At 44.4% G+C, this 18,496-nt stretch overlaps 3 protein-coding genes across 3 annotated transcripts; 2 read left to right on the top strand and 1 right to left on the bottom strand.

Moving 5' to 3' along the window:
* Positions 1-133: 133 nt before the first annotated feature.
* Positions 134-6,892, top strand: LOC128304863 (uncharacterized). Its single transcript, XM_053042102.1, has 4 exons — positions 134-582; positions 3,584-3,884; positions 4,707-5,156; positions 5,225-6,892. The coding sequence occupies exons 1-4, from the start codon at positions 134-136 to the stop codon at positions 6,890-6,892; spliced, it is 2,868 nt and encodes a 955-aa protein (XP_052898062.1).
* Positions 6,893-14,985: 8,093 nt separating this feature from the next.
* LOC128302374 (uncharacterized) lies at positions 14,986-16,452 on the top strand. The gene is made up of 2 exons (XM_053039185.1): positions 14,986-15,634; positions 15,706-16,452. The coding sequence occupies exons 1-2, from the start codon at positions 14,994-14,996 to the stop codon at positions 16,178-16,180; spliced, it is 1,116 nt and encodes a 371-aa protein (XP_052895145.1). The 5' UTR covers positions 14,986-14,993; the 3' UTR covers positions 16,181-16,452.
* Positions 16,261-18,153, bottom strand: LOC128302373 (elongator complex protein 3). Its single transcript, XM_053039184.1, has 3 exons — positions 18,069-18,153; positions 17,762-18,003; positions 16,261-17,694 (listed from the first exon to the last, which is right to left on the bottom strand). The coding sequence occupies exons 1-3, from the start codon at positions 18,088-18,090 to the stop codon at positions 16,312-16,314; spliced, it is 1,647 nt and encodes a 548-aa protein (XP_052895144.1). The 5' UTR covers positions 18,091-18,153; the 3' UTR covers positions 16,261-16,311.
* Between the last annotated feature and the right edge of the window lie 343 nt (positions 18,154-18,496).

Below are 18,496 nucleotides of genomic sequence, written 5' to 3'. Positions count from 1 at the left end.
TCTTGTCACTGATTAACTCGCACATCCTCCAGTGTAATCTCGCTGTGCTGACCTGGATCTTTTTTCTGATTCTCTTTTTCTCTTTCTCTCTCTCTCTCTTTTTGCCACCTACACAGAGAATGTTTCCATAGCAATGGGAAAAGCCGCGCGACGGTCAGTTGCGTCAGATCCGTCGTCGCCGACCTTACCCTACCACTATCAACAAGAGCATCAACAGCAGCAGCACCAGCAACAACAACACCATCAACGGCAAGTGCATCCGCAAGAGCACTTGTACTATCCCTCATCCTTATCCTACTCCTCTTACACGCCTTCGTCACCGTCCTCACCGTCGTCGGCCTACGCGGCAGCGGACTCCTTCACCGGTGCTAGTTATCCGGTACCGTCCCTCGCTTTCTCCTCAACCCCTGCCGGTCCACAGCTGCAGGCACCGAGAACCGCCACGCTCCAGTCGGCACCACCGGCCTTTGGTTCCTCGTCGCTAGCACCGGGAGGGCCAGAACCGGGGTCCGGTACGAGCGGGCTCTTCATCCATTCGTCTACCGCGGCCACACCCAACAGCAATATCACACCGGAGTTCAGGTACGGGAAAACGGAAAGCGCTTACCAAACCTCATTCCCGAGTGCACTTGGTTGTCACTTATTAATCCTTTTTCGGTCCTAGCATGTCAATCCTGTAATTTGTATTTACTGTCCAGATGGCTTTGCACTCTTCTCACATTTCGCTTCAAAATGACGTAGTTCACTGCATTATTAATACGGCATGCAACTCTCACTCTGTCTTCATTTCGTTGGGACCATAACAAAAAAAAAACAAGTTATGGAATCAATACCCTTTTCACCGGGAAAAATACAAATCTCCCCAGACAATTTTCCTACCCTCCAACACTTGCTCGAAATGTTCCCTTTCATCTTATCTCTTTATCTCGCATCAATTATGGATTTGTTCGTGCGGTTTTAATTACGTTGCACTTCCATTCTCACGATGTGGCCTGTTGCACGAGTGCATCCTTTCACTAGCATCCAGCAGCACCGAAACCCACGAACCACTCCGTACCACTCACACCGGCAACACAATTCTCACTCCCTTCATCAACACGACCTTGCTAACAAATTAATGACCGCTCGCCGACGGGGTGGGTCGAGAGGGCCACCCATTACACGGCTCGCACTGGAGCACTCATTGCTCTACGTCCGATACAAATGGTTAGTAATTTAATCTTCGTTCCATCCCGCACACCGTATTTGCGGTGCCGGGATAGATTATCATGTTGTTCGTTTGCTGAACCCGCTGACCCCGCTGAGGTCGATTGGTTCATTTCACCGTACCGTCGGCTGCACGGATACGATCTCATTAGTGCAACCTTGCGCATCACCGCACGGTGTGAAGGTCATTGCGTATTTCGTGCTCAAAATTTGTGCTTGTGTTTCTGGGTTTGATGGTTTAGCGCTAGGTATGGATCGTTCCACTCCATTACACGCATAAGCTAACCGGATTGGTTGTGTGCAACGTACAGGTATTTAGTATGTTTCATTCTTACGCCACCATTATCATGTTAATGAATTATTTTTTAACATCAAATGCTAAAAACTGTTTTTGGTGGAGACGCCTAGTACTTTAAGTAACTTTGTCATGGAGACGCCTGTTACTTCGATTGCCTTTGATAAAGCAGAAACTCGTTTCGTGAGTGAGTAGAACATTCTTTCTCACGGTGTTCCTAATGGATATTTGAGGTAGCAAAAAATAGATTAATTAATCAATTAATAACTGGATTGAATAAGAGTGTCCTCGTGCTTATTGCCAGGGTGTATTAGTTTTCTCTACATCATCTTCTTCGTAAATCAAGTTTTTAGATCTATACATAATCGAAAACCTTACTTTCCGACATACAAATCATGGAATTAAAAGGTGTTAGTATACACGCGAAAATAAGATTATTTAAATAATAATCATATTGATCATAATCAAATGGAGACGCCTGGTTGATTTCAAAATCTGCCAAAAAATTCAAACAATTTGTTTGATATTTGCACAAAAATTATCAATAATAGAAAATAAAATAGTATTTTCATTGATATGTTTAATTTTTGAAACAAAAGCAACGAAATACGCGCAGTCTCCTCTTTAACTATGTTTTATATTGAAACTCAATTAAAAGCTCACTTTACAACAAAAGAATAATGCGCATCAAATAAATATTTTACAAAAAAGCAGTAAATGCGTAACAGCAAAGTGGCATTATGTTAATGAAAATTTATTTGTTTATGCTATTTTTTATCTTTCTTATCACCTCTTACCCCATCAAGACCACCGTAACGCTCGGTCACCTGACCGTCTAGACCAGCTTGCATTACAGACTTTCGCAAATTATATCGCTTACATAGTCTAGTGCGTAATATACTGCCCTTCGAAAATTTGCTTTCCATGCCAACGGCCAATAAAGTGTATTGCCCTGTAAACGTCTGGGGTCAATAAATTAGGCATTACAATCATAATTTTTCCACCGTTCCGCAATGGGTCTCAAAATAAAATTCCAAATTTATCCACGAATACCCCATTACCATAATAGGCTGCGCTTCGTTATGCTTTTGCCTTCTGTTTCTCGGTACATTCAGTATTTTTTATGTTTCTTGCTGTATCCCGATGGCAGCAGCATCAAGCTGTGATATTTACCTCCGGTACCAACCACCTCCACCTGCCATTTACTGTCCCATAAATCTTTCCACTTTAAGCCCATGTCGTTGTTTCATCATCGTCCTTTTCGGAATGAGTACCCTCTTTTTACCCACTGATCATCAACGGCAAAACGTTTGTTACGCTTTGAGTAAAGGGAGAGCGAAAAAATTTGAAGCGTTGTCGGTTTTGTTGAAAGAATGAACCGGCGGGTTCCACGGTATCCGCAGCTGTTGGGGATCTTTATGTCCAAGCGAAAACAAGGGTATGATACACTTTTTATCCCTTGCCAGCACTAGAGATGCACGATGCCGGGCGGAGAAGGTGAACGAAAACGAACAAATAAGCACACGGGCACCAAACAAACCGTGCACCTGAATGACAATGTTAATCTTTTGCGACAAGATGACGGCACACGCTATATTTATCCCCAAAAAGGATATGCTTACTTATTACGCCACATACACACGACCTGCTTTACACGCGCACACGTTAATTGCTTTTACTTCCAAGCAAAGATATGACCGCAAGATGCAGCAACAAAAAATCCCATCAACTCGTTGTACTGCGTTGACCCCTACAGTCCATCACCTATTCATCGTACTGTCGTATCTGTCTGTCATTGGGTTCTACATGTCTATCTGTCTCTCTTTCTCTCTTTTCTTTTTCTTATCGTTCTATCACTGCTCTCTCATCCGCTCTGTCTGAATCTAATTTCCTTTGAACTGAAACGTTCCCGGCTATCTCCCGTTGTCCCGTTGTTCGTTGTTTGTGTAACCCATTTCTGTTACCTGCCAATTTCCTCTCGACAACAACATACAAAAAAAAACTCCTCATAATCCTTCAAACGCCCGACTCCTCGTTTAATACGTTGCGGTCACTCTACCGGTGGGTCCTTTCTTGCGGTAGTCCCACTACCCAAACCAGCCCCCTTACGTTTGCTGCCCGCGCAAGCGAACCCAGCAAGACCGGACCCCCGGTAACAGAGCCTATCCAGCCCACCCAAGCCACCCTGTTACCGTCATTTCGTCTCTCCAGCAACCAAACGCAGGTCGACCGGGAACGGGAGCGGCTCAGGATGGAGTTTTACGCGACGTATGATGTGATGACTGGCGTTCGGATAGCGGCCACGCTCGGCGGTTTCTTCGGCCTAATGGTGTTCCTCGTCATCTACAAGAGCCGCACGCGGTCAACGGCTAAAGCACTCAAGGTAGGCTTAGACGTGAGGTGAATAATTTAATATGACACATGCCTACAAAAAATGAATGCTATTGTTCATCTTGAAATATCCCTTGATACTCTTTGTAACTTTTGTCAATTTTTTTATGAAAAAAATCGCATTTCAACACTTATTAAAACCTGTCGTTACCAAAACAGAACAAATAAAACTAATTCCACCGTGCTGCACACCGGGAAAACAAAACAAGGTCAAACAAACAATTGAATTGCATAAACCGTGAAAACATTTCCGACCGTACCTGAAGAAACCCGACAGGTAAAGGAAAAAGCTGCAAAACAAACAGACTCAAACCAAGCGAACGAGAACGAGTATGCGGAAGGTCGGGCAACATTAATTAGCATATTGTTTTCACAACATGTTGATTCTCGTTAGAGTTGGGTGCGTTTGTCGGAGCAAGTTTTTATTCAAATGCAACCGTTCCTGTTGGCCACTCTGGCACTTGCAGCAAGTTTCACCTTCGATTGCTTAATAGCGTTTGACTGAATGTTTACTTCCTACCTTTTATCTTAAAATTGTGTTTAATTTTGTTGCGATTCCGTTCAATTGTATCTTCGTGAATGATAAGTATTGAGTGTAGCTCATTTTTCGTTAGTGGCTACACGTAATTATGAAGCAATAATTGAAGTATTGCTTCACAAGGTACATTCTGGTGGAGACGCCCAGTACTTTACTTGTCTATATTAATGGAGACGCCTGGTAGGGCTTAAAATTAACTGCAATGGAGACGCCTGGTGTTTCTTTAAACTTAGCAAATATTTAGTTTAATGCTTCATTAATATCCTTCCAATGCAGGATCCAACGATAGCGGCAGTGGCAGCAGCTGTCATTCAGGAGGAAGAAGAACGTGAGCTACAGGAGGCAATAGAGGCGACGGCATTCTCTTTACTACAGGAAGAGCTAAACATCAACTATCCAGGACTGCAGCGGGACCGTTTACTGTCGCTCGGTAACATCAGCGCACCTCCGATGCTAAGCCGGGGCCGCCGTATGTCCTCCATTAGTGGTGGCTACAGCAGTTTGCTCAACCCTTCGCGACGCTTCTCGTACAGCAGTACGCGGGGGCACCGGAACAGCGTTTCGGTGTCCTCGCGGGTACTCAGTGCCTACAATATGGGGGGCAGCTTCGGCCAGGACGACTACGTGCTGGAAAGCGACGGTGAGGAGGCGGACGACGAGTTTGATCAGTTTACCACCACCGCCGAAATAGGATACCCGAGCAATTACCTATCGGTGCCGAACAAGGTAAGATGATTGCCTTACACGGCGAATTGGGCTGTTGATTAACTATGGTGCTTCCCTCCTTTTTGCAGTGCAACGAATCTCGCCGCAGCAGTGCGATGACGTGCTGCAGTACGGAGAGCTCCTTCCTCGAGCGGCGATGTTCCGCCATCACGCTCGGCCTTTCCTCCTTACCACCGATATCGCGGTCACCGTCGAGGCAGCAGAGCCGCGACGATACGACCGACTGGGAACCGTTCTATCCCGGCATCAACATCATCGAAGCAACGCCAAAATCGTCACCGTGCCCAAGCGAACGAATCGCCCATCGGAACCACAGCTCCATGGACTCGGAACGGCCTTCCACCAGCCGGGGACGGTCGGCACAGCTGCTCACCGCTCAACCCTCGACCTCCGGGGGGCCGCGTGTTGTTACTTCTATGTACGACGCCAGTTCGATCGATTGCATCTCGGAGTATCCGATCGGATGCACCGTAGAGGACGGCTTCGGGTACCGTCAACGGCAACAGGCGTCCACCGCTTCGACGCGCCACTATGCCAACGGACGGCAGTCCGAGGATGTTAGTTTAGCGAACGGCAGCACACTGCACCAACCGCGTACGGTTAACGTTGCCGAAAGTCGCAACGCCACCGTACACACGAATACCAGTAGTAATAGCGCAAATATTAATCACAGCACCACGGTTCATGCTAGCGGTGGCGCAGTGCGACGCGCACCCCTAGCATCGCTCAGTTCCTTCAAGATGTCGTCGATAGACTGTCAGGATACGGAGCCCAAGAGTTGCGGTTCGGATTCGGTGTTCGGTGAGGATAGCGGGGCGGACACGGACGAAGATCTGCAGCAGTTCAGCACGGATAGTGATGAGCTGAGCCTAACCATGCCGTACGAAGATGAGGAAGAATCGCACGATCCTCACCAACGGGTACAGCGGGGTGGTTCCAGCCGCGGTGCACTGTACCGGAGACAGTCCACGTTGGCCCAGGGTGACGATGAAGATGCAGACGATGGCACTCTGCTGCCAAGGGACGAACGGCCCGGTGGGTCCAGTGACCGTACCGTGTACGAGATCGAGCACGAGCTCAACGATCGGCACCAGCATCAGCTGCATCAGCCGACAACCGATACTAGTTATTTAAGTAGTCTTTCAATTAGCCATCGCACCGGCCCCAAAACCGGTGCGGGCACGCGGCCAAGCGAACGGGGCGGACCGGGCGTGGGGAAACGTATGGAAACGAAAGCAATCATCGAAAGACAGCAACCAAATGACAACGGTGCCAGCTACATCAGTAGCAGCAGCAGCAATCAACCAAGGCAGTCACCGCTCGGGGCCATACCGAAGGTACCGCTCGAGTCGGACCGAAGGCGAGCGTCCGGTTCGGTGCGCACCCCAACGTCCGCCGCAGTTCCACCAACCGTAATGGTACATCTGCCGGATGACGATCGACCGAGTGGCGGCAGTAGACGGCACACTAGCGAACCAGCCGACAGTGGCACCAGCCGGCCGGGGAGTTCGGACGTGACGCGACAGCAGCAGCAACAGTGCGTCGAGGTTAATGTTATCATTAAGAACAGTAGCAGTAGCAACACCACCATTAAAAGTCCTTCTGTGATTCTGGAGCTACCGATACTGGCGATCGACGAGGACGATGATCCGTCCTCGTCCGCGCCAGCCCTGTCGGCGAACGATCCCTGCATTCCGGGACCCTCGCGAAAGTGGTCCAAGGAAACACTCTTCTAGTCACGGGCGTGCAGCAGTGCGTTCGTTCTTCGCACGGCCACACCACCACGGTGCGCTAGCGCCTCTGTTTCACCACACACCGATCGATCTGTCAATCCGTCCAGCGAAACTCCAAGCCCGTGGCCGCTCACTGGCAACTCCCGACCGAGCGTCCTCCCTATAGCTCGGTGCTTCCCTGTCCACATCCCCGTGGCATTCAACTTGTTGATGAGTTCGTTACGAAACCGGTCCGGAACTGCTGCTCCGCAACACCACAGTGTTATGAAAGGGTTGATTTGTTGTTGATGTTAAGTAGAGACGATTAGTAGACCTAACGAGAGCTAGTCTGTCAAATGTTTACCGCGTAGCTGTCACTTTCGGGTCCAACCTGATGCGATCGTTTCTCTCTTTTTTCGTGATGTCGAGATGCTGTAGATAGTAGAACAGAGAAAAAGGATTCACTAGAGTAGCGCACTATATACTACACCTTCTTCTACCGTTTTTCCACTCATTTCACACTCACTCATTCAAACTTTAATGGACCAATCGGAGAGATATTGTGAAACAGGCGGAACGAACCGAAAACGTAAAGCTTATCGATTCATCTCGTGACAATATCCCGTCCGGACGGACGGACGGACTGTGCGACAGGACATTCCTTCCAACACAATGCTTTGCTAAATTCCCACGGCGTGTATACTATAGAGCGAACGATTTGAACATGTTTCAGCGTTCCGGCTCGGTAGTTAGTGGTTGGATTATTATTTATCGACCTTTATCGAAATGTCCACTCTCAACGGACTGGCTGCCAAATCTGCGAGATGCAGTCGCACCACATTGAAAATGTGTCCTCTGATTTTGTGGTAGTTAATTCTGCACTAAAAATGTAACTCCCATTTTCTACACCGTCGTCACGGGTTTTTATTTAGGCGAAAGCAATAAAGGTAATGTCAAAATTAAGATAATCCAACGGCAATTGACAAGAAAGCTAACTATGGATGGGATCGAATGTTTAAACACAATTATGTAATTGCAAATATGTGCCTATTGACGAAACGTTTGATTCCCCCCGGGGGACAGCATCGAACCGGAACGTTTAAGTCGTGTCGTGGTATGAAATTTCTATCAAAATACACACACACACAAGCTGAAAACTGCATACACACATTTACCTATTATACAAAAAAACCTTTCACATGGATAGTGTTTGATTCTACTAGGAAACGCCAACTAGAGCGATGTATGTAGTCATTCAATAGTGAGACAAGAAACCAAACAAAAAATACTACAGGTCAACGAGCTACAATCTACAAAAAAGGCAACAATCTATCTTCTAGGCAGAAAGCAACACGCAGAAATAGTAATCGGTAATATAATAATAATTTTCTGAGAAAAAGAAAAGCGAAGAAAGGAAAAGCTCTCCGTCAAGAAACAAAAGCCATGCCACGGTGGGGTTTTTAGCATGCAAAAGGGAGAGTTTTATGTCGTTGTAAAATGTCACCTGTAGAAAGCAATCAGTAGTTACCAATGCAGGAGTATGATGGTGTGTCGTACAGCTACAGCTGTTCCTTGGTTCGGAGTGCCACACCGAAGCAGCTCAGAAAATTGGCAACAAAAAAATCATGCAAAATTGAAATAACCGCAATGTTTTTGTGTGCGTTAACTTGTTTTTTCTCCTTTCCACTCCGGCAAACAATATTTGCCTCGCTGTGCCAAGCCCCGTTAGGCGATCGTTTTCGCCCATAAGCACTTATTTTACTGCTCATTTTGAGTATCTCGATGAGGGTTTTTTTTCTTCCTCCTTTTGCAAGAGTTTCCTTTCCGTCGCAACTCACCACCACACGAAACACAACGAAATTTTGCTTCATTTTCCTTTACCGGATGAAACTACCCCGCGAGGAGGTTTCGCTCGCTATACGGCACACCGCCAAAGCTCGGGCAAACGTTACATTTTCCTCGAAATTGCTGCTTAGTGTGAGGTGTGAAGAGCGAAACAGTAAATGTTTAACCGAAATTGTGCAATGAAAAAGGTGAATTGAAAACTCCCACACGAAGAAGGCAGCAGAGCGAGCTGGGGAAGAAATTGCATGGCGAGAGACCCACAAAAAGACCCGACGAAGAAAAAAAAAGCTTGCATCAAAACCGAAGCTCATCAGAGAGCTTGACGCAATTTAAATATTCATGAGTTTTGTTGAATCGGGCCGAGCGACCGAGCGAATCTTCCGTCTTTCGGTTCGCCGAAATGTTACAGCAGATGTGTGGGTGTGTGTCTTTGTACGTTACGCTCTGAATGTGCCGCAAATGTGTAACTTTGCACGAGCGAACTATGAATGGCAGCAAGCACGGTGCAACAATCACAGAAAGCATGTTGGTACTGGATAATAAGATTGGAAAAAAACAGGTCAGAAACAAATCATAGCCGACAGGATCGTTTGGTTTGGTTGGAGGAAAGACACCTTGTAACGGATCCGTAATACGTGCACGGAATGCGCACAGGTTAGCGAAGAACTGCTGCAAAGTTGCCAAGGAAAACATGGTTCAGCGTCACTCCCATCACGAGAACACAAGAGCAGCTCCTCAAAGACAACTGGAGTGTTTTTGTGGAATTCTCCAAAACTTTTACTCTAAACTTACTGGAACAGCTGCTCTGTATTCACCTTGGCGTGTCATATCTATTTTTGCAATAAAAACTTCACATCTCTTATGCCTCACGTTCGCTGCAATGAATGGAGAAAAAAGCGGGAAGTTAATCACTATTTTCGTGTAACTGTTGATAGCGTTTGGTAAATCAACATTTCCGGGCAGGTGGTAATTGAAAATTAAATTTTGTTCATTCCGACCGACCTTCTACGTTCCCCTGATCCTGGTGGTTCGTGGAAGGTAGAAAACATTTATAGGTTCGTTTGAAGATGTGTTGAAGGTAACATTATTTACCGATTACTTCACGCTTTGCAGAAGAATGTTTTCAGCTGGGTGTGTTCGTTTTCCTGGGGCGGTTTTAAGGTGTGTGAAGCTCATTTAAAATCACTTTAGAACTGTAAAAATGCTATTATGATCAAACTTCCCCATATTATGACAGATATGTTTGCTTTTATAACTTCTTCCTGAACCATGATTTTTTTCCCCAATTAAAGCACAAAATTCCCGAACGTGGAAATATTTGCATCAAAATAAAAATGAAAGCATGCTCTTGTAACGAATGAAAAAGATAAAATCAAAAGAACATAAAAGAAGCATACTAAAAATCGTTATTTGGCCAACTTCTTTGCAAATAAAACGTAAAGAACGAAAAATTTGATGATATAAAACATTAAAATGTTAAGACGAATCTTGATAACGAAAAAAATCATCAGGAAAGTAAATTTGAACAAAATATTGCAAAAAACAAACAAAAATCTAGAAACGAAACTAAAACTAACAAGAACTAAACAAAAAATTAATAAACAATCAACCAACCAACCCAATCAATCAATCAACATCAATCATAAGTTACAAACTAAAAGATAAGTATTTTACAAACCTTCATCACACACGCGGCAGAAATCTAGGCCATGTAGGAATTGGAATGATGGAATAAAAAATAAAAAACAAACAAATACCAGCAAATAACTCGGTGTACTATACACTATTCTATGTTGCCTTCGGAGTTGAACTGTGAAAGACCAAATCTGTTTTAACTGAGCTAGGATAATGTTCGTGTATATGTGTGTATGTGCATAGGTTTGCTGTGGCACGCGGGAAGCAATCGAGGAAAAGGAGCAAACAAACAAAACTGCGACATAATCACGCAGCACGGCAGCAAACAACTCAATCTCAAACAGGTGCTGGAGTAGGAATTAGTAGCAGATGTAACGATCGATAATCAGAATGTCAATTTCGAGCACATAAAAACGCAACAAGAGATACAGAGATTGGATAACGATCTTATTTTACGTCGAAACGCTTAGAATCATAGGTACACTAGCTGTTTATAGGTGGTAGTAGCACTGCTACTAATGCTACTACCTGCTACACGTATTACTACCACTGACTGTACTGTACCGTAGCTATACTTCCACGACTAGATTCGCGTTAGGTCGGCATCCAATGTGATTTAACCAGGGACACAGCTAGGGATCCCTGGTGTGGGCAAAAGGGATTGCGTGCCTGTGTGGTGTGTGTGCGCGCGCGCCCATAATTAGTGCTGCTTTCGGGGAACATCATTACTGGTTTCTCTTCTGTGGTGTAGTTGTGGCAAATGTCTAGCTGTGCATCGCATGTTCTAACGATGAAACGCACAATAGCAAGTAGCGTCGGTATACAAATAGACAAACAAAACAACGGAAAGCGAAGTTTAGGTAGTGGCAAACAGGTATCTTAACAGTAGCACAGGACAAATCAGATAAAATCAAAACCAAAATGGCTAACGATGTTACAAAAACAAAACCAAATGGCTACAAGCGTTAGAGTGTTTACAGGCACGAAATGACTGCTGCAGTCGAATACAAGAATTCTAGAACACTCAATTGTCGTGTTGCTGTCGTTGTACTCTGCACGCATTGGTTTCGTTTTACGTCTCGTTACTTCTTGTTACATTTTCATTAGCAAAAAAATACATTTTGCAGCTACTTTTTATCTTCAAAACCTTTACTAAGTAAGGCTGAAACAATTTTGGTTACCGTGCGTTATAAAAGCAAAGCGAAAAATCACCACGATTACACAATGTGTTGAGGCCCCCACTATTGCAAGACGTTACAAACTAGCTGGTGATAAGAATGTTTTCAAAATTGTTAACTGCTTCGAACAGGCGTGCGATTGATATTTAGCTAGAATTCATAACATAAACTAGAAATGGGCATAGGGTGGTTGAAAAGAAAGAAAGAAGTTTAAAACAACAAATGGGAAACACGGAGAAGAAAACCAAGTTCGAAACGAAACGATATCTACGGTAGTGCAACCGCCACTTGGAAATCAAAACTGTATCGCAAACATTACCAAAACAGCAAAAACCCCAAAAAAACGCATATAGAAACGAAAACAAAAAGAAAAACACACACGCATACCCCGATGACTAGAACAAAAGAGTAAAAAACGCGAGAGAAGAGCATAAAAACATTAATAAATCAATGCATTAGCTTTAAATAGAGTATAGGGTAAAACAAAACATTAAATTGTGGCAAATGCTTGAACTTGCGGCTTGAGTACGACGAATTGACGGTTAGATAAAATGCAATGCAGTGGGTATCAAACGAACGTGGTCGGATCACTGAATGCACCGTAACGAATGGAAATGGTTGCGCTGCGTGTCTTAGACAAGGATTTGTGATAGAACGACTCGATTTTGTTTTGTCCAATAACAGTGTTCGTGTCCTCGTAGCGCTGATCTATATATTCTACTACTACGAACCGAATGCTGGGAACGTTCCAATGTCAACCTAGTGACGAATATACCTCTCGTGCCGTTCTTGGTACACCCTATCGTTCTCACTCCTTCACAAAACGCTCGTAACAAAACGATCATCTATCGAGCCTCTGTAGCTCCTCGGATGGCTCCGTTTAGTACGCAGCAAGGAAGGTAGTGAAACCCCCAATTTTATTGTCGTAGCCACTTTACCACACTACTATACAGGTTGTCCAAACAGGTTGAGCAGAAAACGAAGGGCGCCATACATATTAGCTGAGCCTCGAAACATATACAGTTTGTAGAAGTTCAAAGTTTAGTAACGAAAAAAACCCGGATTAGTATTCAATGAATGTAAGCGGTTTTGAACATATCTAGCCCAAATGTCAAATAGGAACTGAAAACGAGTGAACTGCAAAATTTACGAATTACATTATCAACTTCATGTCCGATAAGCTATAAACAAACCAACAGAACAAACCTACTGAGACGAGATAGAGAGAGAAGAGAGAAGAGAGAGGGCGAGAGAGAGGGAGAAAATGAGAGAGAGAAATCAACCAATCAAAGAGGAAGTAACAAAAACCATAAGTAAAATTGTTATACACATGTTATAATAATGGAAGAGTAAGTCATTACTACATGACACGACACAGTTCCGTACAGTTTTTGATTCAATATCAGCAAGTTAGAATTAAATTCTCGCAACGCATAGCAACGTTGCGTAAAAGAGAAACAATAAATAACACTGTTAAACGGTCAGACATTTTAAAAAGCAACACCCTACCGCTTCTGAGGTTCTTTTTTGTCTGTTTTTTAACCCAACTCTCACTGTGCTAGAGGTTCTCCCGGAAGCCCAGAAACGTTAGTTTGTGAATACCCCTTTGCATGTAACGAGTAGGAACCAAAACGTTGCGTAAACATCTTAGCACAACCTTTGTAACAATACACAACTGAGCTTACAATCCGTCGGAGGAGAATTCGATTCGCAGATAAATAGACATACATCCCTGGGGTGGTATAAGAACGCGAATGTCCCGAAAGGAACCGTGGCATAGAAGCCCTGGAACGCTGGGTTATCGAAAGTACCCACGGCTCCAGGGCGTTAGGGAACGCATTATGAGTTTAGCAATGGATCGATGCTCAGAACTACACAGCGAGTAAGGGATGGCAACCATTACGCGTCATTGTTACTTGTACGAAGCTTACGAATAGTGCATACGGAATTCCGGAAGCAGCACACCCATGTTAGGCAAACAATTAGACGTTCAGCAAAGCAAAACCAAATACCCATACTATCAATAGGCAAACACATTCATCTCCTTGATGAAGGCTTGAAGGAGAGAAAACACAACAATCGTTATTACATAGGATAAAGCGAATACAATGTGACAAAAAAAATACACACACAAGTACACTCCATTGAATGGCACTCCTGTTGTAGTGTAGCGGGTGGAATGCTGTTACAATAAGAAAATGAAACCAAAAAAATACAAAACAATACACAAAAAACCCACACACTGATTGTTTAGCCGTTGAACACATTCAAGCGTAACAGACATAAATCCCGGATGTTTATATTAGTACGTTAAATTAGCAATTGTGTAATCATTACTCGAGGGAGTTGCTTGCAGTATCATTGCGCCAAAACAAACGAAACACCTTGCAACAAAGGTGTAAGTACAGTTGAATTGAAACCTAATTGAAACTATTATTAAGTAGTGCTAAATAATTGCCATCACTTGTGCAAAAACAAACAAGAAAACAACGCGGAAACGGACGGAGAGAGTATGTTCAATAAATAATTTTAGGGTTGCATGTAGTGGCGCGATACCAACCGAAATCCAACAAGCAAAGCAGCAGCAAGATGCAAACATGCATAAATCATCTGGCACAAACACAATGAACGAATCGAACGGAGAATATAGTTCATAGCATAATAACTATTAAAAGAAAAAGTAATAATAATAATATTGCGTATAATAACTGTAGGAAAAACAAAATATGCCGAAAAAACGGAACACAACAAAAGAAATTGAAAGAAAGCAAACACACACACATGAAGATCCAAGTTGTTTATCTTAATACTTAGTGCTGTATAAATTGTATAAAAAATGGCGAAGAAAAACAAAATAAAAAGGAACCCACTTTAAGTTTCAACACTAGCATTAGCGAATGGAAATGGGGGAAAACAAGATGAGATGAAAAGCCAATAAAATGAAACGAATGTGCGATTTCCGGACGTCAGCAATATGCAGAAACGAGGAATGTGAAACAAACATAAAACACAGATCATTATTCGGACCTTGTGGCAGTACAGAGTGTGTTACAAATTGATATGTGAAAAATAAAAGCCCAAAGATGATGAAATGATGTTGTGCGTTTGAATTCTTTTGCGTCGGCAAGCTGTTTATGAACTGCTTAAAAGCGGCAGATTCTTGAATGCAGTTTTGAAGCGGCCTTGAATTTACTTATGTTGTGATAATGTGGAGTGCCCGGCAGTTTTCAATACTTACCCTTTTTAGCATGCACATATCGTTTATCAAGAAAATCCTGAAAATTATTAGCCAAAAAAAGGACAAAAGCACTTTTCGTACAAACCAACGTACTTTTTGAATACCGCAAATCAGCTGTAAACTAGCAGCTCAGTTTCGAGCAGTATTTTCGAGCAGCCCCACATTTGATGTGCCCGGACGTCAGACTGTAATTTTTGCGGCAAACAAAACCCATAGCAATTAAACAAAAATGAACGTCGAAGAAACCGCGCTCGAACACATTCGGACCCAAAAACGATACGAACTGAAATGGGAACAGAAAACACACCGCAAAAAGGAACTCGACCGCAACCGGGCCGGTCTGGGCGAGCTGAACCATTCGATCGGTGTGATTGACCACATTTCCGAGCAGGAAATCAAAGGATTGGCCGGTCGAATCAAGCGCCGCAAGCGCTGCGATGCGTTAGACCTGGTACGCCTCAGCTACGGGTTTCAGCAAAGCCGTGAAAACATTTCCCACTTCATCCGAATCACCGGTGCCATCAATGTGATTGTGAAGGAACTTACTGGGCACGATTACAACCTGCAGTTGCTGGCCGCCGAATGTTTGTGCAATCTGTCGCTGGGGGATGATGTGTGCTGCGAGAAGATAGCCAACTTTGCCGGCACGTATCTGATTGCGCTGGCCGAAAATCCCAACTGTCGGCCACTGCAGCAGACATGTTTTTGGACGTTGCAGAACATCGTCGGATCTAGCCCGAAGGGTAGCAAGCTGCTGTTCAGCCAAGGCTTGGTGGTAGTGATGGTGCGATTACTTTCAACCGTTACGGATCAGGAAGCTGCGGATGATATCATCTTAACGTTAGAATTAGCACTTAATTACGAGCAGGAGTAAGTACGAAGTGCTCGCTACTTATTATTTAAATTTGTTCTAATAGTTCTTTCCTTGCTTCCACCCACAGTATTGAACCGAGTACGATCCCACAAATAGTGCAATGTTTCGAAGGAAAGGAACTGCATCCCAGTAGTCTTCGACTGCTGTACAAATGCTACGGGTTACTGCACAACAACCTACACGGCTCTTTTACCTACATTATTCGGCAATGTTTAAACTTTCTATCAAGCATTATGGACCGACATCTGCCAACATATGCAGCCTCGATTTTGCTTTCCATCCGTATACTTGTGCACCACGTTGTGGCAAGCGCCAACTCCGTCGAAGAAATTTTTCAGCACCAGCTACACAAGAGGACACTAAAATTGTCGACACTTTTTAACGGCTGCGCGAAAGAAGACATGCTCCCAGTGTGCAAGGAGTTTCTGTGGTTGCTAGGACAGATCCATAGCAACAGAGGAAACAACGAAGAATTGTTTCAATCGTATCTGGCATTTGATAACTTTGTGGAACAAATATCCGTACCCAAAGCATTGCTCTGATAGGACTAGCTAAGAGCAAAAGCCCTTTAATATAAGACTGGCCTCGCAATATTGTTGAAATCTTAAACTGTGAATTAAAACGCGTTTTGAATTGAATAACTTTATTTAACTTTTTCCTTGCTTCGCTCTCGTTACAAAGTCTTGGACATGTACGGCCCATCTAGCTCGTAACCAATCTTTCGATAGTAATTTCTCGTACCGACACCGGAAATGACTGCTAGCTTCCTGCTGCCATGTTCTTCCCGTGCAATACGTTCCGCTTCCTCCATCAGCAGCATACCGAATCCTTGATGCTGGAATTTCGTAGGATCGCGTGCATTCACCGGTACGACCGATCCGTAAACGTGCAACTCCCGCACAATCGAACAGTTATCGATCAGCTCAGGCCGGAAAGTGTCCGGTGAGCACTTGCGCAAACGCAACAAACCCACCAGAATGTCCTGCTTCGGATCTTCGTACGAAAGGAACGTTTCCCAACCACCGTTCGCTACGTAATCCCGTCGAATCAACTCAACCTGATCGGGTCGTACTTTGTTGTGGATTTCCTGTATACCAACTTCGCGTGTACGCACATCCCTGCAGTCCGTGCCAAGATCCTTCATGCGTGCCAAAGCCAACTCGCGCAGATTTCCATGCTCCACACCCGACGTAACCAGCGGCATTGGAATGTCACGCTGTACACGATACACGCGCGTCCAGGGAGGCACCAGGGCCAATATTTTCGCTACCAAATCCACCAAAGTCGAAGGTGGATAACTCTTGTAGCGTCCCGTCTTCCACAGCTCGTACAGCCCCGTGCCGCGGATGACGAGCGTAGGATAGATTTTCAATCCATCCGCCCGGAAATCTGGATTTTCGAAAAACTCAATAAACTGTTCAATATCGCGCTCAATGTCCACGTTCGGCAGATCGGGCATCATGTGCGATACCACCTTAAAACCGGCATCCTTCGACATTTGGAAACTTTCGCAAGTTGCCTTCACAGTGTGACCGCGATTCGTGTCTCGCGCTACATCCTCGTAGACGGATTGCACACCAATCTCGAGGCGGGTACATCCATACGACAGCAAATCGGAAAGGTGTCGTTTAAGGCAGTAATCGGGCCTAGTTTCAATCGTTATTCCAATACACTTGGTATGAGATTTCTCCGAGTACTTGACCGCTTCTGCCACGCTGGAGCTGCTGTGACCCGAGAGGGCGTCGTGTAAGTTGCGTATGAAAAAATCCCGATAATCCTCAGGTAAACACATGAACGTACCACCCATCACTATGAATTCCACCTTATCAACCGAATGTCCCAGCTGCTTCAGTTGCTCTACCCGGTGGCGAGTTTGCAAAAAAGGATGATACCGTGCACGAATTGCGCGCATCGATGTTGGTTCGTATCCGGTGTAACTTTGCGTAGAATACTCAAAATCACTGTCCGGTCCACCAGGACAGTACACGCAAATGTTTCCCGTCATATTGATATGTGGACACCGGTGTGGTTTGCACATAACAGCAACAACAGCAATCTGTGTGTGGACGAGAAGCAGTAGTATTAAAGTACACGTGTAACGTGAAAGAACCAAACCAACTTACACCACTCGCGGTACGAATCGGTTTCGCCCGAAGCTTCGGCAAAAGAATCGATTTGGCTTCGTGTGGAACGGCCGCAATAATGTCGACCAGGCGCGGTGCCGACTCCAGACCATAATTCGATGAGATGCGCGTCTTCAACCGGTTCAAATTTACATCCTTGCCTTCGTGATGTGCTTTCAGCAGTTCCTGTATGATCTCACCAACCACAATCAGCATCCGCTCATCCCGGCTTAGTCCAACTCCTGCAAAGATGAAGAGGAATATTAAGTAGCTGTGTAGGTTAGGATTACTTAACTAGATTACTTACCCAACGGCTTCTTTTTCGTCATTTTTATTGTGGTGAAATGAAAAAGATTCGATTTGCACGATGTGCGGCAATCGCCCAAAAACAACACGCAGTATTTTGTTATTGTGCCTATTGACAGTTGTCACTTGCAACCCTCGACCCATGGCTATGAACACACCACACTACCATTCAACCCTGCAATACCAGCAGGAAACATTTGAACACGTGCGAGTTTGTCAGTAAAAGTGGCGATAAAATTTAAAAAGATGAATGTTGGCCATTGCAATTCGTCATTTTAGTTTTGTACCGTCTCTTAACAAACGAATAAGCTTTGTGAAAGTAATTCCTGTAATTGGGGAGTAAATGATACATAGTTACAAGCAAATTACAGTTTTATAGATACAGATTTATTTATCCAGAGATATAGGTAAAACATCATGTAATATTTT

Source organism: Anopheles moucheti, chromosome 3, assembly GCF_943734755.1.
Source record: "Anopheles moucheti chromosome 3, idAnoMoucSN_F20_07, whole genome shotgun sequence".
Taxonomy (NCBI): Eukaryota; Metazoa; Arthropoda; class Insecta; order Diptera; family Culicidae; genus Anopheles; species Anopheles moucheti.
The sequence above is the reverse complement of the archived record's forward strand: the minus strand, read 5'-3'. Positions and strand labels throughout refer to the sequence as shown.

What these genes read in the sequence shown, in the direction of transcription:
- LOC128304863 (XM_053042102.1), top strand. Translation starts at nt 134, where the DNA reads ATGGGAAAAGCCGCGCGACGGTCAGTTGCGTCAGATCCGTCGTCGCCG. An exon ending in CAACGGCTAAAGCACTCAAG is followed by an intron (nt 3,885 to 4,706) that starts GTAGGCTTAGAC and finishes CTTCCAATGCAG; the next exon opens with GATCCAACGATAGCGGCAGT. An exon ending in ACCTATCGGTGCCGAACAAG is followed by an intron (nt 5,157 to 5,224) that starts GTAAGATGATTG and finishes TCCTTTTTGCAG; the next exon opens with TGCAACGAATCTCGCCGCAG.
- LOC128302374 (XM_053039185.1), top strand. Translation starts at nt 14,994, where the DNA reads ATGAACGTCGAAGAAACCGCGCTCGAACACATTCGGACCCAAAAACGA. An exon ending in GCACTTAATTACGAGCAGGA is followed by an intron (nt 15,635 to 15,705) that starts GTAAGTACGAAG and finishes TTCCACCCACAG; the next exon opens with TATTGAACCGAGTACGATCC.
- LOC128302373 (XM_053039184.1), bottom strand. Translation starts at nt 18,090, where the DNA reads ATGACGAAAAAGAAGCCGTTGG. An exon ending in GACGAAAAAGAAGCCGTTGG is followed by an intron (nt 18,004 to 18,068) that starts GTAAGTAATCTA and finishes TCATCTTTGCAG; the next exon opens with GAGTTGGACTAAGCCGGGAT. An exon ending in CGATTCGTACCGCGAGTGGT is followed by an intron (nt 17,695 to 17,761) that starts GTAAGTTGGTTT and finishes GTCCACACACAG; the next exon opens with ATTGCTGTTGTTGCTGTTAT.